Source organism: Phalacrocorax aristotelis, chromosome 4 (assembly GCF_949628215.1).
Source record: "Phalacrocorax aristotelis chromosome 4, bGulAri2.1, whole genome shotgun sequence".
In the NCBI taxonomy this organism is placed as follows: Eukaryota; Metazoa; Chordata; class Aves; order Suliformes; family Phalacrocoracidae; genus Phalacrocorax; species Phalacrocorax aristotelis.
In genome coordinates, this window is record NC_134279.1 from 58398134 (window position 1) to 58417223 (window position 19090).

The 19090-nt window shown below is 39.6% G+C and overlaps 1 protein-coding gene across 5 annotated transcripts in view; it reads left to right on the forward strand.

Moving 5' to 3' along the window:
* The window catches only part of SMIM14 (small integral membrane protein 14), a 59547-nt gene extending 47531 nt beyond the window's left edge, over window positions 1-12016 (forward strand). For all 5 annotated transcript variants that reach the window (XM_075091647.1, XM_075091642.1, XM_075091644.1 and 2 more), the window contains exons 3-5: window positions 745-793; window positions 8131-8279; window positions 8857-12016. In XM_075091647.1, the coding sequence (XP_074947748.1) occupies window positions 745-793; window positions 8131-8279; window positions 8857-8889 (231 nt within the window). In that variant the 3' untranslated portion in view covers window positions 8890-12016. The remainder of the gene's footprint in view (window positions 1-744; window positions 794-8130; window positions 8280-8856) is intronic.
* Window positions 12017-19090: the final 7074 nt, after the last annotated feature.

The following is a 19090-nucleotide window of genomic DNA, read 5'->3' on the forward strand; positions in this document are numbered from 1 at the left end:
CCTGATGAAGAATGTAATATCTGTCTTTCTCTTTTGCCTCTGTCATCTGTAAAATAGTTATACTGATTTGCAGGTTAGCCAGTGTTGACTTTTCTTGCAGTTAGCAAGCTTACCTAGTCTGTAAATGCAAACAGTCATTACAGTTGTTGAAAGCATTTTAAATTTTACCCATCAGTAAAGAGAAAAAAACAGTAAAATGCATATAAAAATCTGCTTTTAAAAAAAGATCTTAGGTGGAAAAAATCGTAATTGCTAGGTTTAAATATGAAATTTTAATTCAGCTTCTCTGTGCATAACGATTATCACAGTCTTTATTTAGGTTTTATTTATTTATTGTTTTGTAATCACAGAGTATTTTAGTGTTACTTGATCTAGATAACAGTAATAACACCTAGCCATCATAAATCCCAAAGTGTGTGTAGAGAGTATATCTGTATATAACAATATCTATATCACTACAGATTTTTAACTTGAATTTTAAAAGGCATTCAGTGGCTGCAACCTGTGTGGAAGCAATAGCACTTCAGTGAAGTGATTTAAAGGTATTATGTAAATACTGTTTGGAAACTACCTCCACAGCTGGGACTCCTCACACACCATAAGCCAACTGCATTGCAGTAAAGGATCGGTTATAATCTTCCTTATCTTGAGCTTGTGCTCTGACATCATACTAAATCATGATTTCAGCAAAAGCTGACCGAGTGTCATCGCTAAGTGTCATGCCTTTCTTTTTCTCTGTTTCAGCTGAGACAATCCCAGTCGTACTGCACAGACACAGAATGCCTTCAGGAATGTGAGTAACTATCGAGATCAGGTGCATAGAAGTAAAATAAACAGTAGTAATGAAAATGCAGTCTGACTGGTCTTTAAAATGCAGCAGTTGATTTAATGTTATAGGAACATATTACATGAAAGCAAATCCTACAGTACTAAAATTGTTGTGTGGGGAAGGTAATTTCTGAGAATCTGTGATGCAGATGAGCATTTGTACATTGGAAGCATTGTATGGAAGTGGCAATCGTGAGCAGGCTGGAGGTATCAATATACCAGCGCAGCCATTCATCGGGCCCCAGGCATTACTGAATCTTACCATTAGCCTCCAAATAGGATGATTTGAATTTTTCCCTGTGGAGAAAATTGGGGGCGGCTTTATTTGTCCTCCTTTCAGTCATAGCAGCCTAACCCGTGAAGCCTGGATATTCAGCACTGACCCGAACACATACGCATGTTCATGGCTGGGGCTGAGTGACTTACTGCCAGTGCTGTGAACACTCTGCTTCACTGTGAGGGAGAGGAGATTCCCTGCCAGCTCTGAAAGTTGACATACACTGTGACTGCATTTCTGTTTGACTTGATGGCTGTGTAGTTAATGAAGCAGAGTACTGATGTGAGCACTTACTTGAAATTTGCTGTGAAATACATCTAAAACACTCTCCCGAACAGTGAGCGTTACTAGGACAGTCAAATGTTACTAGCATCTGCAGGGAAGCGTAGCTGTGCAGAGATTACGCACTAATGTAAGCTTGCCCTGAGGCGCTCTGTTTACACTCTTCATGGTCTAGAGGGAACATCACCAAATGCTTATAAATAAATATGAAGTGGATCTGTTTTTCCAATATTGCTTTACCAATTGAGCATATGAACTCACTTAATTAGCCTGCATCAGGACTACTGTAATGCTTGGATGGAGCAGGGAGCACCTGAGCAGTGTTCCTGGACGCAAGAGCCTGTCTCTTCTACAGGTCTAAAAGCAGTGCAGTCAAGGTTTCTAGGATCCTGGGGAGAAGGCATGCCTTCGTTCACTCTCATCTTCCTTCCTCTTCACTTCCCAGTAAAACCAAATTAGAGATGGACATCTAGCTTGCACTTGCACTGGGCTCTTCCAGTGTGAAACAGTCCCAGATTCACTGCTATGTTGGGCAGAAGGGGTAAAAACTATGAGCTTTCCCAGGTAACCCCTGGAAAAAAAGGGTGGGACACACACGTGCCAAAACAGTGCTGCTGGCTTTACTCTTTCTTTATGGGCTTTCCAAGTTATGCTGTGTGTCTATGACTTCCAGCACCCCTCCTCTCCCAAATGCACCTGTCTTAAGGCAGACTTTTTCATCTCCCATACCTTAGACTTCTATGTGTGGGGTTTTTTTAAATCATAGGCATGTAGGAGATGGGAAGAGGCAGGTGACATGAGGCAGAATATTTTCTGTATTAGAAATAGGCACAGATAGGCTGTGCAGCTTTCTGAGCTTTAGTCCACAGTCAAAACCAAGCGATGGTAGGTCATTCTCGCTCAAGCCTCAGGAGTCTTGGCTCATCAATATTTATGAAGCTCTTAGGCTAAAGACTGTATAAATGAGTAAGTTCTGTTAAGTGTGGGCACAAAGCTTGTGGGATAGCTTTCATGCTACCAAGCTGTAGTACAGTGGGGATGTGAATGGTTTGCAGTAAATAGCTTTCCATCATGAAAGAGATCCTTGCAATAACTGTCTGTGCAGATGCAAACAGTTTGGCAGCAATTGTTCCAAACCAGGGGTTTGTTTCAAAAACCAAAGCAAAAATTATAGAGTAAATAATCTCCTATGTTATTATATTGCCTTAAATTTAGTTCCAGCAAAGGTATTTTTCTGCTGATGCAATGACACTGACTGCCTGTTTGTCAGATTATTTTGTGATACTTCTGTGATTCTGTGCTTGGGCCAACATGAGCTCTGTAAGGTTCCCAGGAATCAAAGGCAAAAATAAATAGATTGAGCCTACAGAAGCTTCTAGACATGTTTTCAGAGACAGAATAAAACAGTTCTGGGCCAGTCTTCTGTCTATTGCTTCATCCTGTTCTGATGAGCTATACTGTGATGAGCTTATGTTTGAGGTGGGTCTCCTCTCCCCGAAGTCCCACAGCTCCCTTTCCTGTTACTTGCTGACTTTGATTTCTCATTTCAGGACCTCGATATGAGGAAACTTGCTTCACTCCCACCCGTTTGCTCATTCCCATGATTTGGTCTTCCTTCTGGAAGCGCAGCTGGGAATGTTGTCATACACAGATTCTTAAGTTGCAAGGTTGTGGAATAACTGATGAGATGTATGTGGGGTTTTTTTTTGGAAAAGTCAGGGCTGTGGTTCAGCCAGTGTCACAGCAGCGTCATGTGTTACGCTGTTGCTACCAGCTGGAAGTTCTCAAAAACAGCCTGTGTTGATTCTTCCTGGGCACACTTTGTTTCTTCAACCCTTGGCTTCAGATCTTTTTCAGATTTTTGAAGCCAGATCAAAGCAGTAGCACCAATGCTCCCTCATCCGCATTTTTGTGTTATTAGCTCTACATTTTTATTTATGGTAGTTGGCACCATTGTATTGTAGTGACTACCCTCCTGCCAGGGTCAGGACCAGTGCTTTCGAATTTGTACTCCTTCAAACAGGAGGGTATGAGCACCACTTCAGAGAGCATTTGGGCACTTTGCTTGATGGCTGTTCCTCTGCTCATTCTCTGTCAGAATATCTGCTGTGATGGTAACCCATGTGTCAGAGTCTGATGACTGTTCCCTCCATTTCAGTGGGTGCCTTGGAGAAAAAAGGCTGCGACTTTTGAATATGCAACACATTTAATATTCTGCTGGGATCATTTATGCTCAGCAAATCAGAAATCTTACAGTTTCCCTTGAAATGAGGAATGAGAGTCATAATTCTTTTCTGAATTCTGTCTAATGCCAGTGGAGCAGGGAAGATTTCTCTGAAGTGTGTTGCAGTTGCAACATCAGCAGTTCATCCAGCCCAGGGAGGATCCCCAGCTGGTACCGAGCTGCTCTGATGGCTCATGGCCCGTCACAGTCAGCTTTCCATGTCAAAGGAGATGAGGGGCCACCGCCCAAGTTTTTTCTCTGTGTTCTAACAATTCCCCAGTGTTGTGACCTGGATTTACCATGTGCATATTTTCAACACTATTCTCAGTGCTCTGCTAGCTTGTAATATGGTCAGAAATTACTGTCTCAAATGTTGTCTACTCTACTTTCAAATTTTTATGTATTTTAAAATGAATGTGTATCTGTGATTCATCTTGAGTTGTACTCATCTAGGGGAGTCACAGCAGCCTAACCTAACGGCATGAAATGTCTGCCAACTCTTCCCTCCCTTTTCTGGTAATTCCCTTCTCCTTTCTGCTGCTCAAGTCCTTCTTGGCTTTCTTCCGTTTCCTTATCCCTGCCTTAGAGAGTATCAGCTTGGAGAGATTATCTGCTGAAAGTCCCACAGGCTCTTTGTCTTCCCTGATGAATCATCTGTAAGATATCTCTCTTCATGTGGTTTCCCACCTTTCTTTCACAGAACAGGCAAGTCTCAAAACACTGTAAAAAGAAGAAGGCACAAGTCAGAGAGCATGTTTTTGCCTTCCCACATGGAGATGTTAAACAGTAAAAAGCTAAAGATCCAAAAGGAGATCTACCATGAGAGGGCAGACAAAAAACACCACATGGAATACACTTCTATAGTAAAAGAATTGCAATCTTTAACCTTTTTCTTTAGATTACAACCTCTCTCTGAATCAAAAATAGCACTTTAAGAGGAGAATTAAGTTCATGTAAGGAGTATTTAACCAGGGCATTTATTAATTTTAATATTGTATTCTTGAGGTTTCAGTTGCACAGTCAGGAGGTGGTTGACCTTTAATCTTTAGAAATTATTTTTACCATCATCTTAGTAGCTTTGACTGTCTTCTCATAGAACATTAAATGAGATGGCAAACATCTGTCACATCCCATTTCTCTCTGAGAAAAGACTAGTTTATGTGGCCTAGTGTGTTTCTATAGGGAAAAGCAAGCCAAAAACCGTATCATCACCGATTCACCGTAGTCATTCGCTCCCACGGGAGTTCATCCCACAGTCTCAGACCAGCCCCTCATAAAGCTTTCTCCTGCATGGAGACAATTCAGCTGTGATGTCAAAAAATTCCAGGTAACCAGAGGGGCTGAACTGCTTACAGGCTTCATTCAGAAGTGCATGGGTATATAGGTATGCTGAGCCCAGGGGACCACATACTCTGAAAATAAAGACCTTGGGCTGGATTCAGTGTTGTGTGAAAAGGCAGGTTAGAGACTGTAAGTTTCATTTCATTCAGTGACACAGGTTACCAGGAGAATATGTACTGCTACATTCTGTACTAGTTGGTTTCTCCCAGGCACTGGAGATTAATACCAGATCCATCCATCAAAATGGATGGTGGCAGGGACATTAATCTGTGAGGTCAGAACAGGACAATCTTTTAGCCAACTGGAAATATTAAAAAATATCATCCACAGGTGCTTTTATGGGATAGCCTTTATCCTTTAAGGAATCAAAAAAACCACTTCTGATTTACCTGCAAAAATATCAGTTGTAGGTAAAAGCAGTGTGGCTATGAACTCTTAAGATCTTTTCTTCTGCCCATCAGCACAAATTCCATCCTGCTTGATTTCAGCTTCACTCTATTAGTCTTTGTCCGTAAGCTGGTCTTATATGATTATTTTGTGATCTCAGTGATGGAGCTCTTTGTAGCAAAAGATTGTCATCTTCTACATATTATTGCTCCCAGTAGCTGAAACAGCTTCTCTTCTCTTCTCTTGATTTGTGATGCAAAGCTTTGAAAAGTGTGATTCACCCCAGCTATGTGAGATTTTGCTTATCCTCAGCTCCTTATGTTGAGACTAAGGTAACAGGTTCTGAAATATCTCCTGTCCTTATTAAAACACATGGTCATTTGTGAGAGCTGTGGATTTAACAGTACTTGAATAGTGTAAACAGTATTGTGGCTGTTCCAGTATCTGGCATGCTTCGAGTTGGTAGTACAGGTCCAAGCTGTGTTAGATCAGCTGTTGACTTGCTTAACTTAGTTTAGAACATGTTTCAGCACATTTGGTTCCATCCAGACTGTATTACAGTGCAGGCTGGATAGAAATTGTGTCTTGCACGAATGCTTGTGACTTCCCTCTGTGGTTTCTTCTGCTCTCTTCCTTGACCTGTAGCATGAGGTGACCTAGCAGCATTTACTTACCCCAACTCATGTTTAACCACAGACCCTAAGTGCATGATGATTCAGAAAAAATTCCAGAAGGTAGCCTGACTAGTCCCTGTTTCGCTGCATTGTATGGAGAGTCCAGTGTAACAGGTGATCTGATTTTTCAATGTTCTACTGAACATATGTGCCAAAGCAGGTACCTAAGGCTGTCTTATGTGTTGCTGAAAGCAGTCTCAGGGTGGCTATTAACGTTGTCTGGAAGCTCCAAAATAAAGCAGTTGTTCTTTTCATACCAAATTATATGCTACTTCACTAGACTGCATATATAAAGGTCATCCAAGATTTAAAACATTGATACATTATGTTGATAACAATAATATTTTCCTTCAACTCTTACCTGCACAATTCCATATGCTTTCTGAATCAATTGCGTGCTAGAATGTAATGAATTAAAGGCTGCAGCCTTCTCATTTGTTTTCTTTGTACTATACCTTCTTCTCATATATAGCGCCCTTTATTCCAAAAGAATCGTCCCTTGTCATTGTATGTACTTATAATCATAAAGTTCCTCTACATTAGCAACTTCTCGAGTTTTGCGATGCCTATATTTTGGACATTTAAAAGGCAAGAGCTATATGGCAGTTTCGTGTGTTCATGTGTGTTAATGGTTTCATTGGTTCTGTGAGAAATAAGAACTACAATACATCGGAAGAGCAGTGTTGTCAACAGAGTAGCTGTAAGCTTCGCCATAGTGCACCTCTGCTGTGTCTTAGCTGTGCTATGAAGAAACCACTGTCATAGAAGAGCCTCTATTAAAAATGCTAGCCACTGTGGCAGTGGTGAGGATGGTTCTTTGGTATCAGCATTAACCTTTGAGGAAATAACTGACTCCAGCAGTTCACTGGGTATAAGTTATCTAGCAAATGTTAAATAAGAACAACTTCCAATTGATACTGAATCCAGACTTGATTCCATAATGAAATGATCCAAATGAGTTGAGACAACTGAAAGATCTGGCAGATGCGAGTGTCCCTGTGGAATTTCCCCAGATGTTAAAGTTTTCAACTTGAGTAGTAAAACAGAATAGCACTTCTCTTTCTGAAATTTATTCATTATAGCTTTCTATTAATTGTTTGTATTAATTGATTATCCAGATCATCAATGAAGACGTTAGGTCTTCAGATACTATTGTAAATGGGGCCATAGCACCATAGGTGCTTACATGGTTTACTCTTTAGCTGACAACATTGGTTACAATTTGATCATCTGAAATTATGTTTCAGAGGAGAAAAGTTGATGTTTTCAAATGTGCAGATAATTGCAAGACTTTCTTGATCCAAAAAGACCAACCAGCCATTGCCAGTCTGAGGGGATTTCCTCAGTTTTATTTCCATGCTTTGATGTCTCAGCCATTTTGAATGGAAATTAGGCATACAATTTGTATATTGTATTCCTCAGCTTCACTTTTTCCCCCTTTGACAGATACATTTTCCTCGATGCTGTCAGAAATACAACATGACCTGGATGACCAGTCACGGAGATCTGGCATATTGACACTGACAATTGTTCAAACGAACTCTCAATAAATAACTTACACTACCCAACAAAACTATAACCATTAGTTTGCTCCCTTCTTGCTAGAATTAGCATGTTCTCTGTGTGTAGGCTAACAACAGAGTCTAAGCTTTCATCTCTTTAGCTTTATTTTTTGTATTTGTGTGAGGCAAAAAGCAAACACCAGCATGCAGGTGTTGGGGTTTTTTCACACATAAATATATTCCATGGGGTTTTTTTGCATCAGTTTTGATTTCTTAAAAATCAAGTTCGCTTTCTTGAACACAAAGTGTGTGTTTATCATCTCCAGTTCATTAAGAGTTCATGTGAACTAAGAAATATTCATGGTAATTGTGAGAATTCCAGTGAAATCTTATGAAATAGATTCTTTTTTCAAAGGGATAAGAAATGCGATAAAAGCCAGTGTAGCACTAACCAAGAATTACTTGTCTTAAAGCCAGAAAGAAGGACTAATCAGAAAACTTGACTGAAAAATATTTCAGGTTTTTTCTGAGACTAATGTTGCATTTTTGTTTTCATCTTGAGGAAAGAACTCTGCTGTCACTCTGGTTTGTAACTTGAGTTTTCCTTGTCCCTAGTGCCAGGACCAAATTCCTCTAGTGACAATGGCATCAGCTTTGCCATGATGATGATGGCCTGGGTGATGATTGCACTTGTCTTGTTCCTACTGAGGCCTAGTAATCTGAGAGGATCCAACACAGCCGGGAAGCCAACCAGCCCCCATAATGTAAGTGCGTCTTAAAATGCCCTGCAGAGAGACTTTACAATAGTTTAAATGTATTTGGTTTTAATACAGACTATCTTACAGTCATTTTTTCCTTACATATTTTTTTCCCATATTTTCTTGAAACAATTAAAATGAGTAAACCCAAGTGAAAGCAGAATCATGAAGGCCAACTGTGGGGCCTGCCATGGGGTGGAACAAGGGTGGGTGACTGAGTGTGGGCCATAATGTCCTCTGGACACTGCCTGTCCCTGGTTGGAACTGCCTCCTGCCTTCTTATGTACAAGGGGAAAACCACAGCTTTATGAGAAGTCATTAAACAAAATTACAGCATGAAACTGGGAAGGTGATCTTTGTCCTAGATGTGGGGTCATGGGAAAATCCCTGTCAATGCAGGAAATGGTATTGTTCTTTCATGCTTATTTACTCTGAATATTGAAAGAGGTATTGAAAGATCTTGAAAGAAAGCATAATTTAACTCTTCTGTGTTCTTTTATTGCTAAATCCTCTTATGTGAAGCACTGTTTCTAATCCTATATGTGGGGGTTTTTTCTTTCTTTTCCTTCTTCCTTCCCGCTAGGGACAAGAACCACCAGCCCCACCAGTGGACTAGAGCGTTCAGTATTGGAAAAGTTGAGCAGCTAAAACCTTGCACGACCAAATGAGCGAAGTGACCAGATTACTCCTAAACCCCATTAAATACTTGTTTTCTTTTCTCATTTATATAGAGCAGAATTGTCATCCAGCAGTTATCTTCATGAACTGCTTTTAGCGACTTCAATTTTAAGTTAATTTTTGCTTTGTATGTTATTACAATTCCTAGCAGATTGTAATTTGAATAATGATAAGGCATTGCAGAGGTTTTTTGGTTGTTACCATTACTGTGGACATTCCACTCAGTCTCTTTCTGTTACAATGATCTTAATTTCTTTGCCGTGATTTCTGATATGCATTGAAAGAAAAAGAAAACCCCTGTGCATCTGTAATAATGGAAGGTTACTGACCTTTCTTCAGATGAATCCATATTTTTTCTCCAGTATGCTTTTGAGAGTTATATTATGGTTGCAACTATTAGCTTAGTTATGTGGTGAAAAGATTGAAATTATTTTATATTTGCCCTGGGTTCAGAGCAGCTTTTAGTCTGGTCTTTGGACCACTAACATAGTTTTCAGGGTTGTTGGCAAAAGCACGGATTGTCCACTAGAATTATACTATGTGTGGGTGTGTATGTGCAAAGAAGTGAATGTGATAATTGCCACTGTCAAAGCTTTGACATACATGTTGGGAACTTTACACAAAAGATTATACCACCAAAAAAGAAATTAATTTAATCTTGTTCACTAATAGATTATATATCTTATTCAATATATTGACAAAAAAAAAGTATTCCAAAAAGCAGATTTGCTTACTTACAGACTTTATGAAAAGAGAAATTTAGTGAGAAGAACTTGGTAGAATTTTCTGTCCTGGTATAGCCTTTTAATAATCAGTATCTTAACAAGTTTTTAGCCATGATGTAATGTATATTGGACAGGATGAAATCATACCAAGGGGTCACCAAGGTCACCAGCTTTTAGTATACAACATTTTCCAGATATTCAGGTTTTTTCACCTGTATCTTATCTGCAATTCTTAACATTTCATCCTTATCTACTGGTTGTAATTGTAGAATAACAAACTTGCAGGTGACTACATATGGCATGTTTTTTCCCTCTAATATCTCTGTGTGTGTGGTGTGTTTACGTCCGCGTATGTGTGGCTGTGCACGTACCTGTGCACATCTCCCATTGCAGCAAATGGGATGACTTTTTTATGTACATTAATTTAAGAACATTTTAAAGATGTACAGAAAAGTGACACTGTATATTTTTCTTGATCAATTTGAAAAATTCATGAGAATAATGTAAAGAACATTTTCATGTTACCAACATGAAGCTTCTTTCCGTAAAGATCAGTGGAACAGACATATGGGAATTCAAAGCCTTATTCCACAAACCTTTATTTCATGAGGACTTTAGCTACAGAGCTGAAGGGACTGTTAAGATGCAGAAAGGTTTGTATTAACAGGCTGTAACAAAAATCGCATGTCAGATCCCATGGTTGACAGATGCAGGGTTTTCCTCCTCAGGGTAAATGGCAGGCCAGCTAAGCCTCCTTGTAAAGGTACTGCATAGACCTGAAGAAAGGCTTCTGTAATTTGATGTAATTGCCCTTTGAATTTCTGTGGACTAGTGTGCTCCCAAGCATAAGAGCATGTGTAAAAAAAAAAAAAGAATTTTAAAAAATGAAGAAGATTGGGCCAGGTGCTCTCAGTGACATCAGTGCAGTGCCATGTAAAGCAATGGAGCTGCAGCAGAGAAGCTGAGAGAATCTGTCCTATTATGCCTAACAGTGTACAGGCCACAAACACTGTGTGAAGATGTCACTGGGACAAGCAATCTGACTGTGCTTGCTTTTTGCCTTCCGTGTACATTTACATTTGGGATGCTGTTTTGAACAGAACAAGTAATAATTTTGTTGAACCAACAAAATATATAATCTCCTACACTGACCTCTTCTCCAGGAATTTTTGGCCAGAATTCTTCACTATCAGATGCATAAAATAGGGTTGCAGTTGATTAAAAAGGCTTCATTTCAGACAGAGCATCATTCCTCATCCTCTTGGAAGTCGGTGAGATTTACAGCAGATGCTCCTCACTTGTGAGGATCAGTCTCGCTTTACTTCAATGTCCGTGTATATATTTATAAAACTCACCATGTGCACCCAGCTCTAACAGTCTTGGCAAATGAACTTTTTGTTCAGAGTAATGTTGTGTTTTACGTTTAAATGAACTGTCTTTGCTTGAAATTCCTCGAAGTAATTGTCCCAGTGATTTTATACACGTATGCTTTCCTCATGTAAATTGCTATTTTAAATTTTCTATGTAAAAGAAAAAAACATTGGAAATATTTTATTTTAAAATGTTTTACTAAAGAGCCAGGCCACTATCCCATGTCAAAATGTATGCCTTTTAAATTCAGATACTCTCTCCAAGATACAACCTTCAGATCACCACTCTTAATTAAAATAAAAGTAAATAATTGTAGGACTGTATTTTGCCACTCTTATTCATGTTAAATAGTGCCTTACTCATCAAGTAGTTGCACTGGTCTGTGGGACTACTCTGAGATAATGTACTAGTAGCAGCTTTAGTAAGGGTGGCAGAAATCTGGCCTTTAGTGATGTAGTTTGCGATTAAATAATTGCATCATGGTTACAGATGTTTATGGTAAATTTTGAGAAGTGTGGAAGAGATTGGTGGTATGTGAAGCTTCAGGATATGATTAATTCTGTGATGAGGGTTTTAAGCTCGGTTAGTAAGAGACACACGTTGTAGCAATTGGGAAATATGGAGAGAAGTTTACAATTATACCTTAGCTTAGAACTTTGTTAAAACAATAGTATTTTTAGAATCTGCTTAATACAATTACTATACTCTGAAATGAGAAATCGTATGTATTCATGTATTGTCTGCAGATCACTTAGCCTTGTAACGTTCATGATTGAAAAAGGAAGAGTGATGATGTGATGTACCTAATGTAAATCAGTGGTTTAAAATGTCTGAATTATGCCAAACAAAAAATCATCTGTGCCATTTGCGGTTTCCTGGTAATCTTTTACTGAGTACTTGGATTGGGATAAAGGGCTTGTACTATGCACTTTTTATTGACTTAACAAAATAAATAGCAATCGTTAGTAACCTTTTGGTTTTGTCTGTTAGTCTTTGTATAAGATGTAGGACTGCACCAACCTATCCATTTCTAAGGTAATTTGAAATCATCTAAAAATAAGTGTCAGTAAAAATAGCATGTCATCTGTGTAACTTTTAAAATGTAAAATCTAACTTTTCTAAAGGACACTTGCCTTCTGTATGTATCTCAAGCAAGTCAGAAAAAATTATAAGTGGTTTCCAAGGTTTAAGATACTTTGATGAGCAACATAGACCTCTCTGCCTTTTGCTCTTCAAAGTAGTTATGCAACCTAGGAAGTTAGAAATACTACAGTAAGAAGAGTCATGACAGAGGCCAAATATGTAAATTATGTTACTTCATTTTAGATCAAATCCTCCTGTTTTGGGATACGCAGTCTATTTTCTAGTCCCAGTTCTTGGCAGTGTTGGACCCAGAGCTTCTCTGAGAAAGGAAGACACTCCAGTAGATCCAAGGCAGCATGTAGAAGTAATACAGACTCGCTGCTTCCTCACTGTTCTGTGGAGCACAGCACTCTTCTTCCTCCAGCAGCAGAGCACAAAATGCTGCACACTGCCTTGGCAGCAGCTCAGATCCCATGTTAGGGACTCCTGTGTTAATCCAAGGGAAAAAAGGAAAACACTAGGGGAGCATTGAAGTTTAAAATAATATACAGCTATCCAGAGATAGTGGTAATAAATACCAGAGAAGCAGAAACAAAATCTGAAGTTATTTTTAATAATTGTAATAATTATCATAATTATAATAATTATATTTATAACAAATGCTTTAGGCATTTGAGTCAATTTAGAAACTGTCCAATCTTAATCAGAAATCATTAATGTGTGCTCACCAAGATTTACCCTTTTACTCAAACATGAGGCTATAAATAATCCCTAAAACAAAAGCTAAACTTTATGTGTGAGTACACTTGTTAAAACTTTTGTGAAGGATGCACATGCCTATTATGAAAAGTGATGCAGAAAGGAAATTACCTCATATTTAAATTAACTGTGTTGAATGGATCTGCATGAGGCCTGGCTGTTCAAGACCACCAGGTAAGTGGAGAAGATTACTCTGCCCCGAAATCTGAAAAAAAAATTGTATCCTATCTAGGATGTTTGGGAGAAATAGATCAAATCATCGCAGCAAAGTATTCCATGAACAAGAAGTGGGTTCCTTGCAAAAATGGACAACTTACATTCTTTTCTCCTACTACACTTAACTTGTTCAGTACTAGCCAACAGCCTGCAGTGTAATTCAGCGCAAAGATGTGGACCTTGGGGTGGGGGAAGACACTGACTGTCCCATGGTGAACCACATCCTCACTTGTAAAACAGCACATCTCTGTTGGCTTCCAGGGAGCTACACTCATCGACGTCAGCTGAAGGTTTGTCTCTTTTCATACAAGAAGAATAACTGAACCTGTGTTACTTGGTCTTGTATCAAAATTATTGCCAACTCTCATAGCAGGCACTTCATAATTAAAATACAATAACTAGAAGAACCTGGCTTCCACATTACCTTTTTAACATCCACAGATAAGAGTGTGGGTCAAAGAGGGTGTCAATAAATATTAACTCATCATATATATCCAGCTTTTTAAAGGTTTCACTCTTCTTGCTTGCATGGAAGGTGATATTATAAAATATTTTATATGAAGTTAACTGAAAACACAGCAGTCATTTCTAATCAAGGATCACAAGTAGCAAGCTGTAAAAAAAGTCTTTTGCATTTAAGTGTTTTGTTACTACGTCCTCCAAGTTATAAATGATGAAATAGAGGAATAATTTCTGTAACTATGTAGTTTTCAGACTTATACCTGTTTTAAAATTCTTGAAGGTTATTAATTTCTTCTGATGCAAAAAAAATATTCTTAAAATGTAAGAGAAGATACTAGAGCTGAGACAATACATTTCTTAAGCAGACCAACAAAAAAGCCCCACCACTGTACAACATCCTGAAAGTCACGGTTACTGCTTTGGTATAAAAAGTCAATCTTAGAAAAGTAGTAGGAGCTCAGTTTAGAGCAGAACTTGTAGATGAAATGATAAACTGAATATGATTAGCAAGAAAATGATCCACAGAAGCCCCCACAGGACTGGACACTATACCAAGCTCTGCATGTAACACATCAAAATCTGCTTTGTGGTTGTGGCGATGGTGAGTAAAAATCCAGTTTTGCCAGTTCTCCTAGTTATTTCACACAGCCTTGTTTTCCATCCTCAGTTTCATACAGATGAAATACAAAATCCAAATAAACATTTTTCCCACTTCATCAAATATTAGCTTGCAGTTTGGGTAGCAGGTGCATCTTGGTTCTGACACCTGCTCTGGCTGTATGCTTCTGTTGGGCTTCAGTATGTAGTGGGGAGAGATTACGCCAAATTTGCTTTTAGCTATTCTATAACAGTGGAGCAAATCTTCACCTTATTTTATGTGAACACGTGTTAAGGCTATGGGACAACTCAGCTGAGTAAACCCTTCAAAGAAGTCATGGTACAAGATGATTTCTCTCTGATGGGGGTGTGATGAAAAGCAGTACCTTATCTGGCTGTTCTTGTTTCCATTGCGTCAGTTTTAGCATTTAAGGCTTCCTTATTGTTGTATTGAAATGGCTGTTAGGCCTGAAATGGCTCTCCTCTTGGGAGATTTAGTATGTCCCACGTGCAGAAAAGCAATACTGCTGCCCACAGCACTGCTTCTGAAGGAACAGCTTTGATGTCTGGTGTAGTGTGTGTAGTTTCCAGAACATCAGAAGGGAAAAAAAAGGTATTTACAAAACAACAGATAAGGCCATCAAATGTAATCATGCCTGGGAGGAAGTGTGAACAATTTCTGTCTATACTGAGAGATTTGAATAATCTAATTAGAGGAAGGTCATATCCTGGAAAACAAAACATTGTTGTGCAGGAACTAGAACAAGAGGGTTTGAGAGGACATTCTCGTCAGAGTTTTCAGGGTGGCCTTCCTTTGATTTTTAAATGTTGTTTTAATCCTGCATGGATTTTGGTTTTTATTTATATTGCAATATTGTCCATGAGTCCAGCTGAAATTATTGTCCAGATGTTCTGGGCCCTATACAAAAAGGCACATTGACCCTGACCAAAAGCTCACTGCATTTTGGGACAAATTTTAATAATTGCATTTTGGGGTGCAGGTTGTCACTAACAAAAATATTCTATGAGATTAATCATAAACTGTTCAGGCAAAGTCTGACCACACAGCAAAGTCGAAGTTCTGTTGAGCCGGAGAGATGGAGGTGAGGAGAGGGCATAAGCTGGGACATGCGAGGCAGAAAATGTCTTTCATAACAACTTGCAACAGTGGCTCTGCAGAGTTAACTGTTATGCTTGGCTCTGAGCACACGGAGGTCGGACACTCGGCTGCCTGTGTGCAACACTGGTGTGTGGCTTGCTTTGCGCAGCTGTTGGAGCCTTTGTCAGAGGAACACGCATGCCCAGTCCCACATGTCCCCGTGTAATCTCTTTAGCTGCATCTCCTTCCTTCCTCCTAGCATTGTAAAATACAAAGCATGGGTTGAAATACTGATCCCACTGGTCTGCAGGCAAGTCTTCTGGGCACTTCTGTGCCTCAGCCTGGGACTGCAGCCAAGTAGCTCTGATTTACCTGTTACACGCAGGGTTGCCTCCTGATTGTGCTGTGTCAAGAGGTAAAGAGAATCTTGATAGACAATGGTGGTTGCTGAATCTGTGTCAGATATCAGTGTCTCAAACTGATTACACAAATACAGATGCTTTTAATTAATGATCAGCTAAATGTGGTGGGGGATTACTCTGACATTAAACACTCCCTAGATATGATACAAAACATCTTTTATATCCAGGGTTGCTTGCTCGCTTTTCCTCTCACCTCCAACATCAGGATGCCAGCCAGGAGATTATGCAGTCATGCACTCATTTGCTCTTTTCTTCTCTTCCCTTCCCCTCATCCCCCAAATCCTTAATAAATCATGATTTCTCCCTCGCATAGCGAACAGCTTGTACACAAGAGGTGAAGAGTGCCCCCTCCACCCACCTTTGGCATTCAGAGCGCCCTTCGCTCAGTGGTTTCTGGAAAGGCGGAGATAAGGCCTTGAGCCCGCTCCCCAGTTTTCCATATAGAGAGAACGTAGGGTCCCATCTTACATTGGTACATGCTCTAGAATTGAGCTGTTATATTAAAAAGACATTACTACTTTTCTTGGCCAAGCTTTTTGAATGAAGCCGTCTTAAATCTTTGGATTGTACACCACTTGATCCTGCTGGTGTTAGCCTTTGCCTGAGCACACATTAAGAGTCAGGTCTGTGAGAGCATATAGCAAAGGGATTGCTCATTTTCAGGATCAGATCAAGATTAGATATGAGGCAGGCAAGGGAACTGCTCAGGCCAGATTAGACTGAGGCAGAAGACGCACCTTTAGGTACCTACAGAAATGTATTGTCAAAACTTGAGTATCTTTTGATTTTATATACCCTTTGGAGTCCATCCCCTAAGACTAGATTATTGACTAGGTTATTAACTCTCCTGTGTGTATCTGTACCCTAAAATTTACAAATATCTCTAGAAATGCCTGTTCTCCTCAAGGAGGTGTATATGAATTATGATAACCACCTTTCTTGGACATGGATGCTTCCATGAATTTCAGTTCAGGCTGTTTAATATCAGGGTCTGAAAAGATTATCTCCTAGCAGGATGTGTAAGTGAGCAGTGTTCTTGAAAGTATTGATTACTTACAGGTAAATTATTATGCAAATTACAATCTTTAAAATGTAAAATCCTGGATGAATGGAATAATGACTCATCAGTCCTATTAGTATCTCTTTCAATTTTCATTCCAAAGTAACACACATGGGAACTTACCTGAAAAAAATGAACACTGAGATGAACCCCACAGTGAGACTTCTGACCCAGGCTGTAATGCACGAACTTAGTCTGGAGAGCGGCAGTCCTTCACTGGTGCTGTTGTTTAACTGAATGGACACCCTGCTAAGACAACTTTCAGCAACCAGCGAAAGGAGCATGTTAGTTAAAATCTCGAATAATATACACATTAAACTCATAAATTATAAAGCCAAACTGGACTACTATGAACATCTGTTTTGACATCCATAGGATTTGTATTAATTATTTTTTGTACTAGAAAATATCTTTCAGAAAAACTTTCTAGAGATGGACCATCTCTGAATCATTTCAGTGGTTATTAATCTTCACTATTAGAAAACGTCTGTCTTGACTCTGAATTTGTCAACCTTCAATTTATACACATTATGTTTTGCTAATTTGAAGGAAGGATTATCAAATTCCTGTTCCTGCAAGAAACTGGCATTGCAAAACTTCATTTTACTCACCTGATTTTTAGGCATTGCCTCCCAGAAGGGACTGTATAGCCCTGAATTAGATACACAAACTCCCCACACAGCGAGAAGCAAAGGATGTCTTGGAACAAGGTCCAGACTGGCCAATACACTGGAGGAGGGATCCATCTCATCTAGTCAACTGGCAACACTAAAGAAAAACATGCACCTGAAATCCCATTCCTTGCATTGCAAAAGGTTTCACAGCCTACACTGAGCCTTCAGGAAACTGGAGCAGAACTCACATGTTTATTTAAAAACGTGGCCAGCAGTGGACTGGCCTCATCAGCTTTGTAGCAGCCCAGGGCCAGGTTTCCCAAGCAGAGTGTTTCAGGAGTTTAATGGTATGCCCCAAAGCCTTATATAAGCTTTATTGCCTCTGCACAGTCTTGTAAAAAATTCTACGTATTGGTAAACAATGGGTCTGCCTGAATGGAAAACCAAAGAAAACCCCTCCCAGTAACTCAGAATTTTTTTCAGTAACGAAAGGGGAGACCCAAGCTCCTTGCCCTGTTCATTGCAGTGACTTGGAGCCCTGCCTTTTTCCCCTCCCAGCAGTGCACCAACCACCAGGGTGTAGGCTACAGGGAAACAAAAGCAGCCCTCGTCATCCTTTCTGGGGAAGTCGTGCTGTTCTGCAAGAGGCAATTCAAGAGCTACATCCCAGGCAGGGGCCGTGACAGTGCAGTCTATCAGTGAAAGCTCTTTGCTAAGAGAAAAGAGACAGGGGCCTATTGTCCACTTCCAGGACTGTTCAGACATTTGAAACAGCTCTCAAATCTTAGACTACAACCCAGACCTTCCTCCTCCCAGGAAAGGGCCATGATTACCAGACCCAAAAAATATTGCAACACTTACCATACCAAGACCCTTTGGGCACCACGTAAAGGTGTGAAGTGGATTTGGCCTCGCCAAGAGAGCAACAGGCACATAGGGGAGCAGATGAAGTTCCTAGTAGTACAATTGTATCTGCATTTATGGCTATTCTGAGACCTAAAGAGATAGGCAGGGGTTTTGAAGATGGTGGTGTAGATAAGACTGACTCAGTAGTGACGGTTCACCGAAGTTCTACTTGCTTTGCCTAGGCTTCCCTGGAAAAAAGGATGTGTTCAAAATTAAGACATCTGTGCAAATTAGCAACAAGACAAGGCATTGCTTGTTTTCACTTCAGGATAAACATGGTGAACCCTGCACCTTCAACAGGCAGTTCTTTGGCTAACCACACTGACTCCGCTAGGATCCCACATGGGGACTGCAAACTTCAGTAGGCTCTTTCAGCAGAAACACACATATTTTACAATACCATTTCTAAAGGACCAGTGAGTTACAGTATGTACTCACTTAAGTGGGCACAGATTCTTCTAGGAAAAGATCAGATCCCCCAGGGTAAAAGAGAAACAGAGTAAAATATAAAACAGGATCAATTATTCCAGTCTATTTTGTATATACTTTTAACATCTATGGACAAAAACACCATATAAGAACAAGGCAATACTTTATTTGTATCATTAACAAGGACAAATATATATATTATCCACCTAATTTGGCAACATTTAACATAGAAATTGTACTCTGTTGACAGCATAAATTACTTCGGTATTGCAGATGCAGCAAAAAAACCCCACAGCTTCTAGGAGGTGCAGCAAACGTGAATGCAAGAGAGGAGAAAAGGCAGCAGATTTCTCATAATCTTTCTGCTCCCAAAGTCAGATGAGGTATACTAAGAAC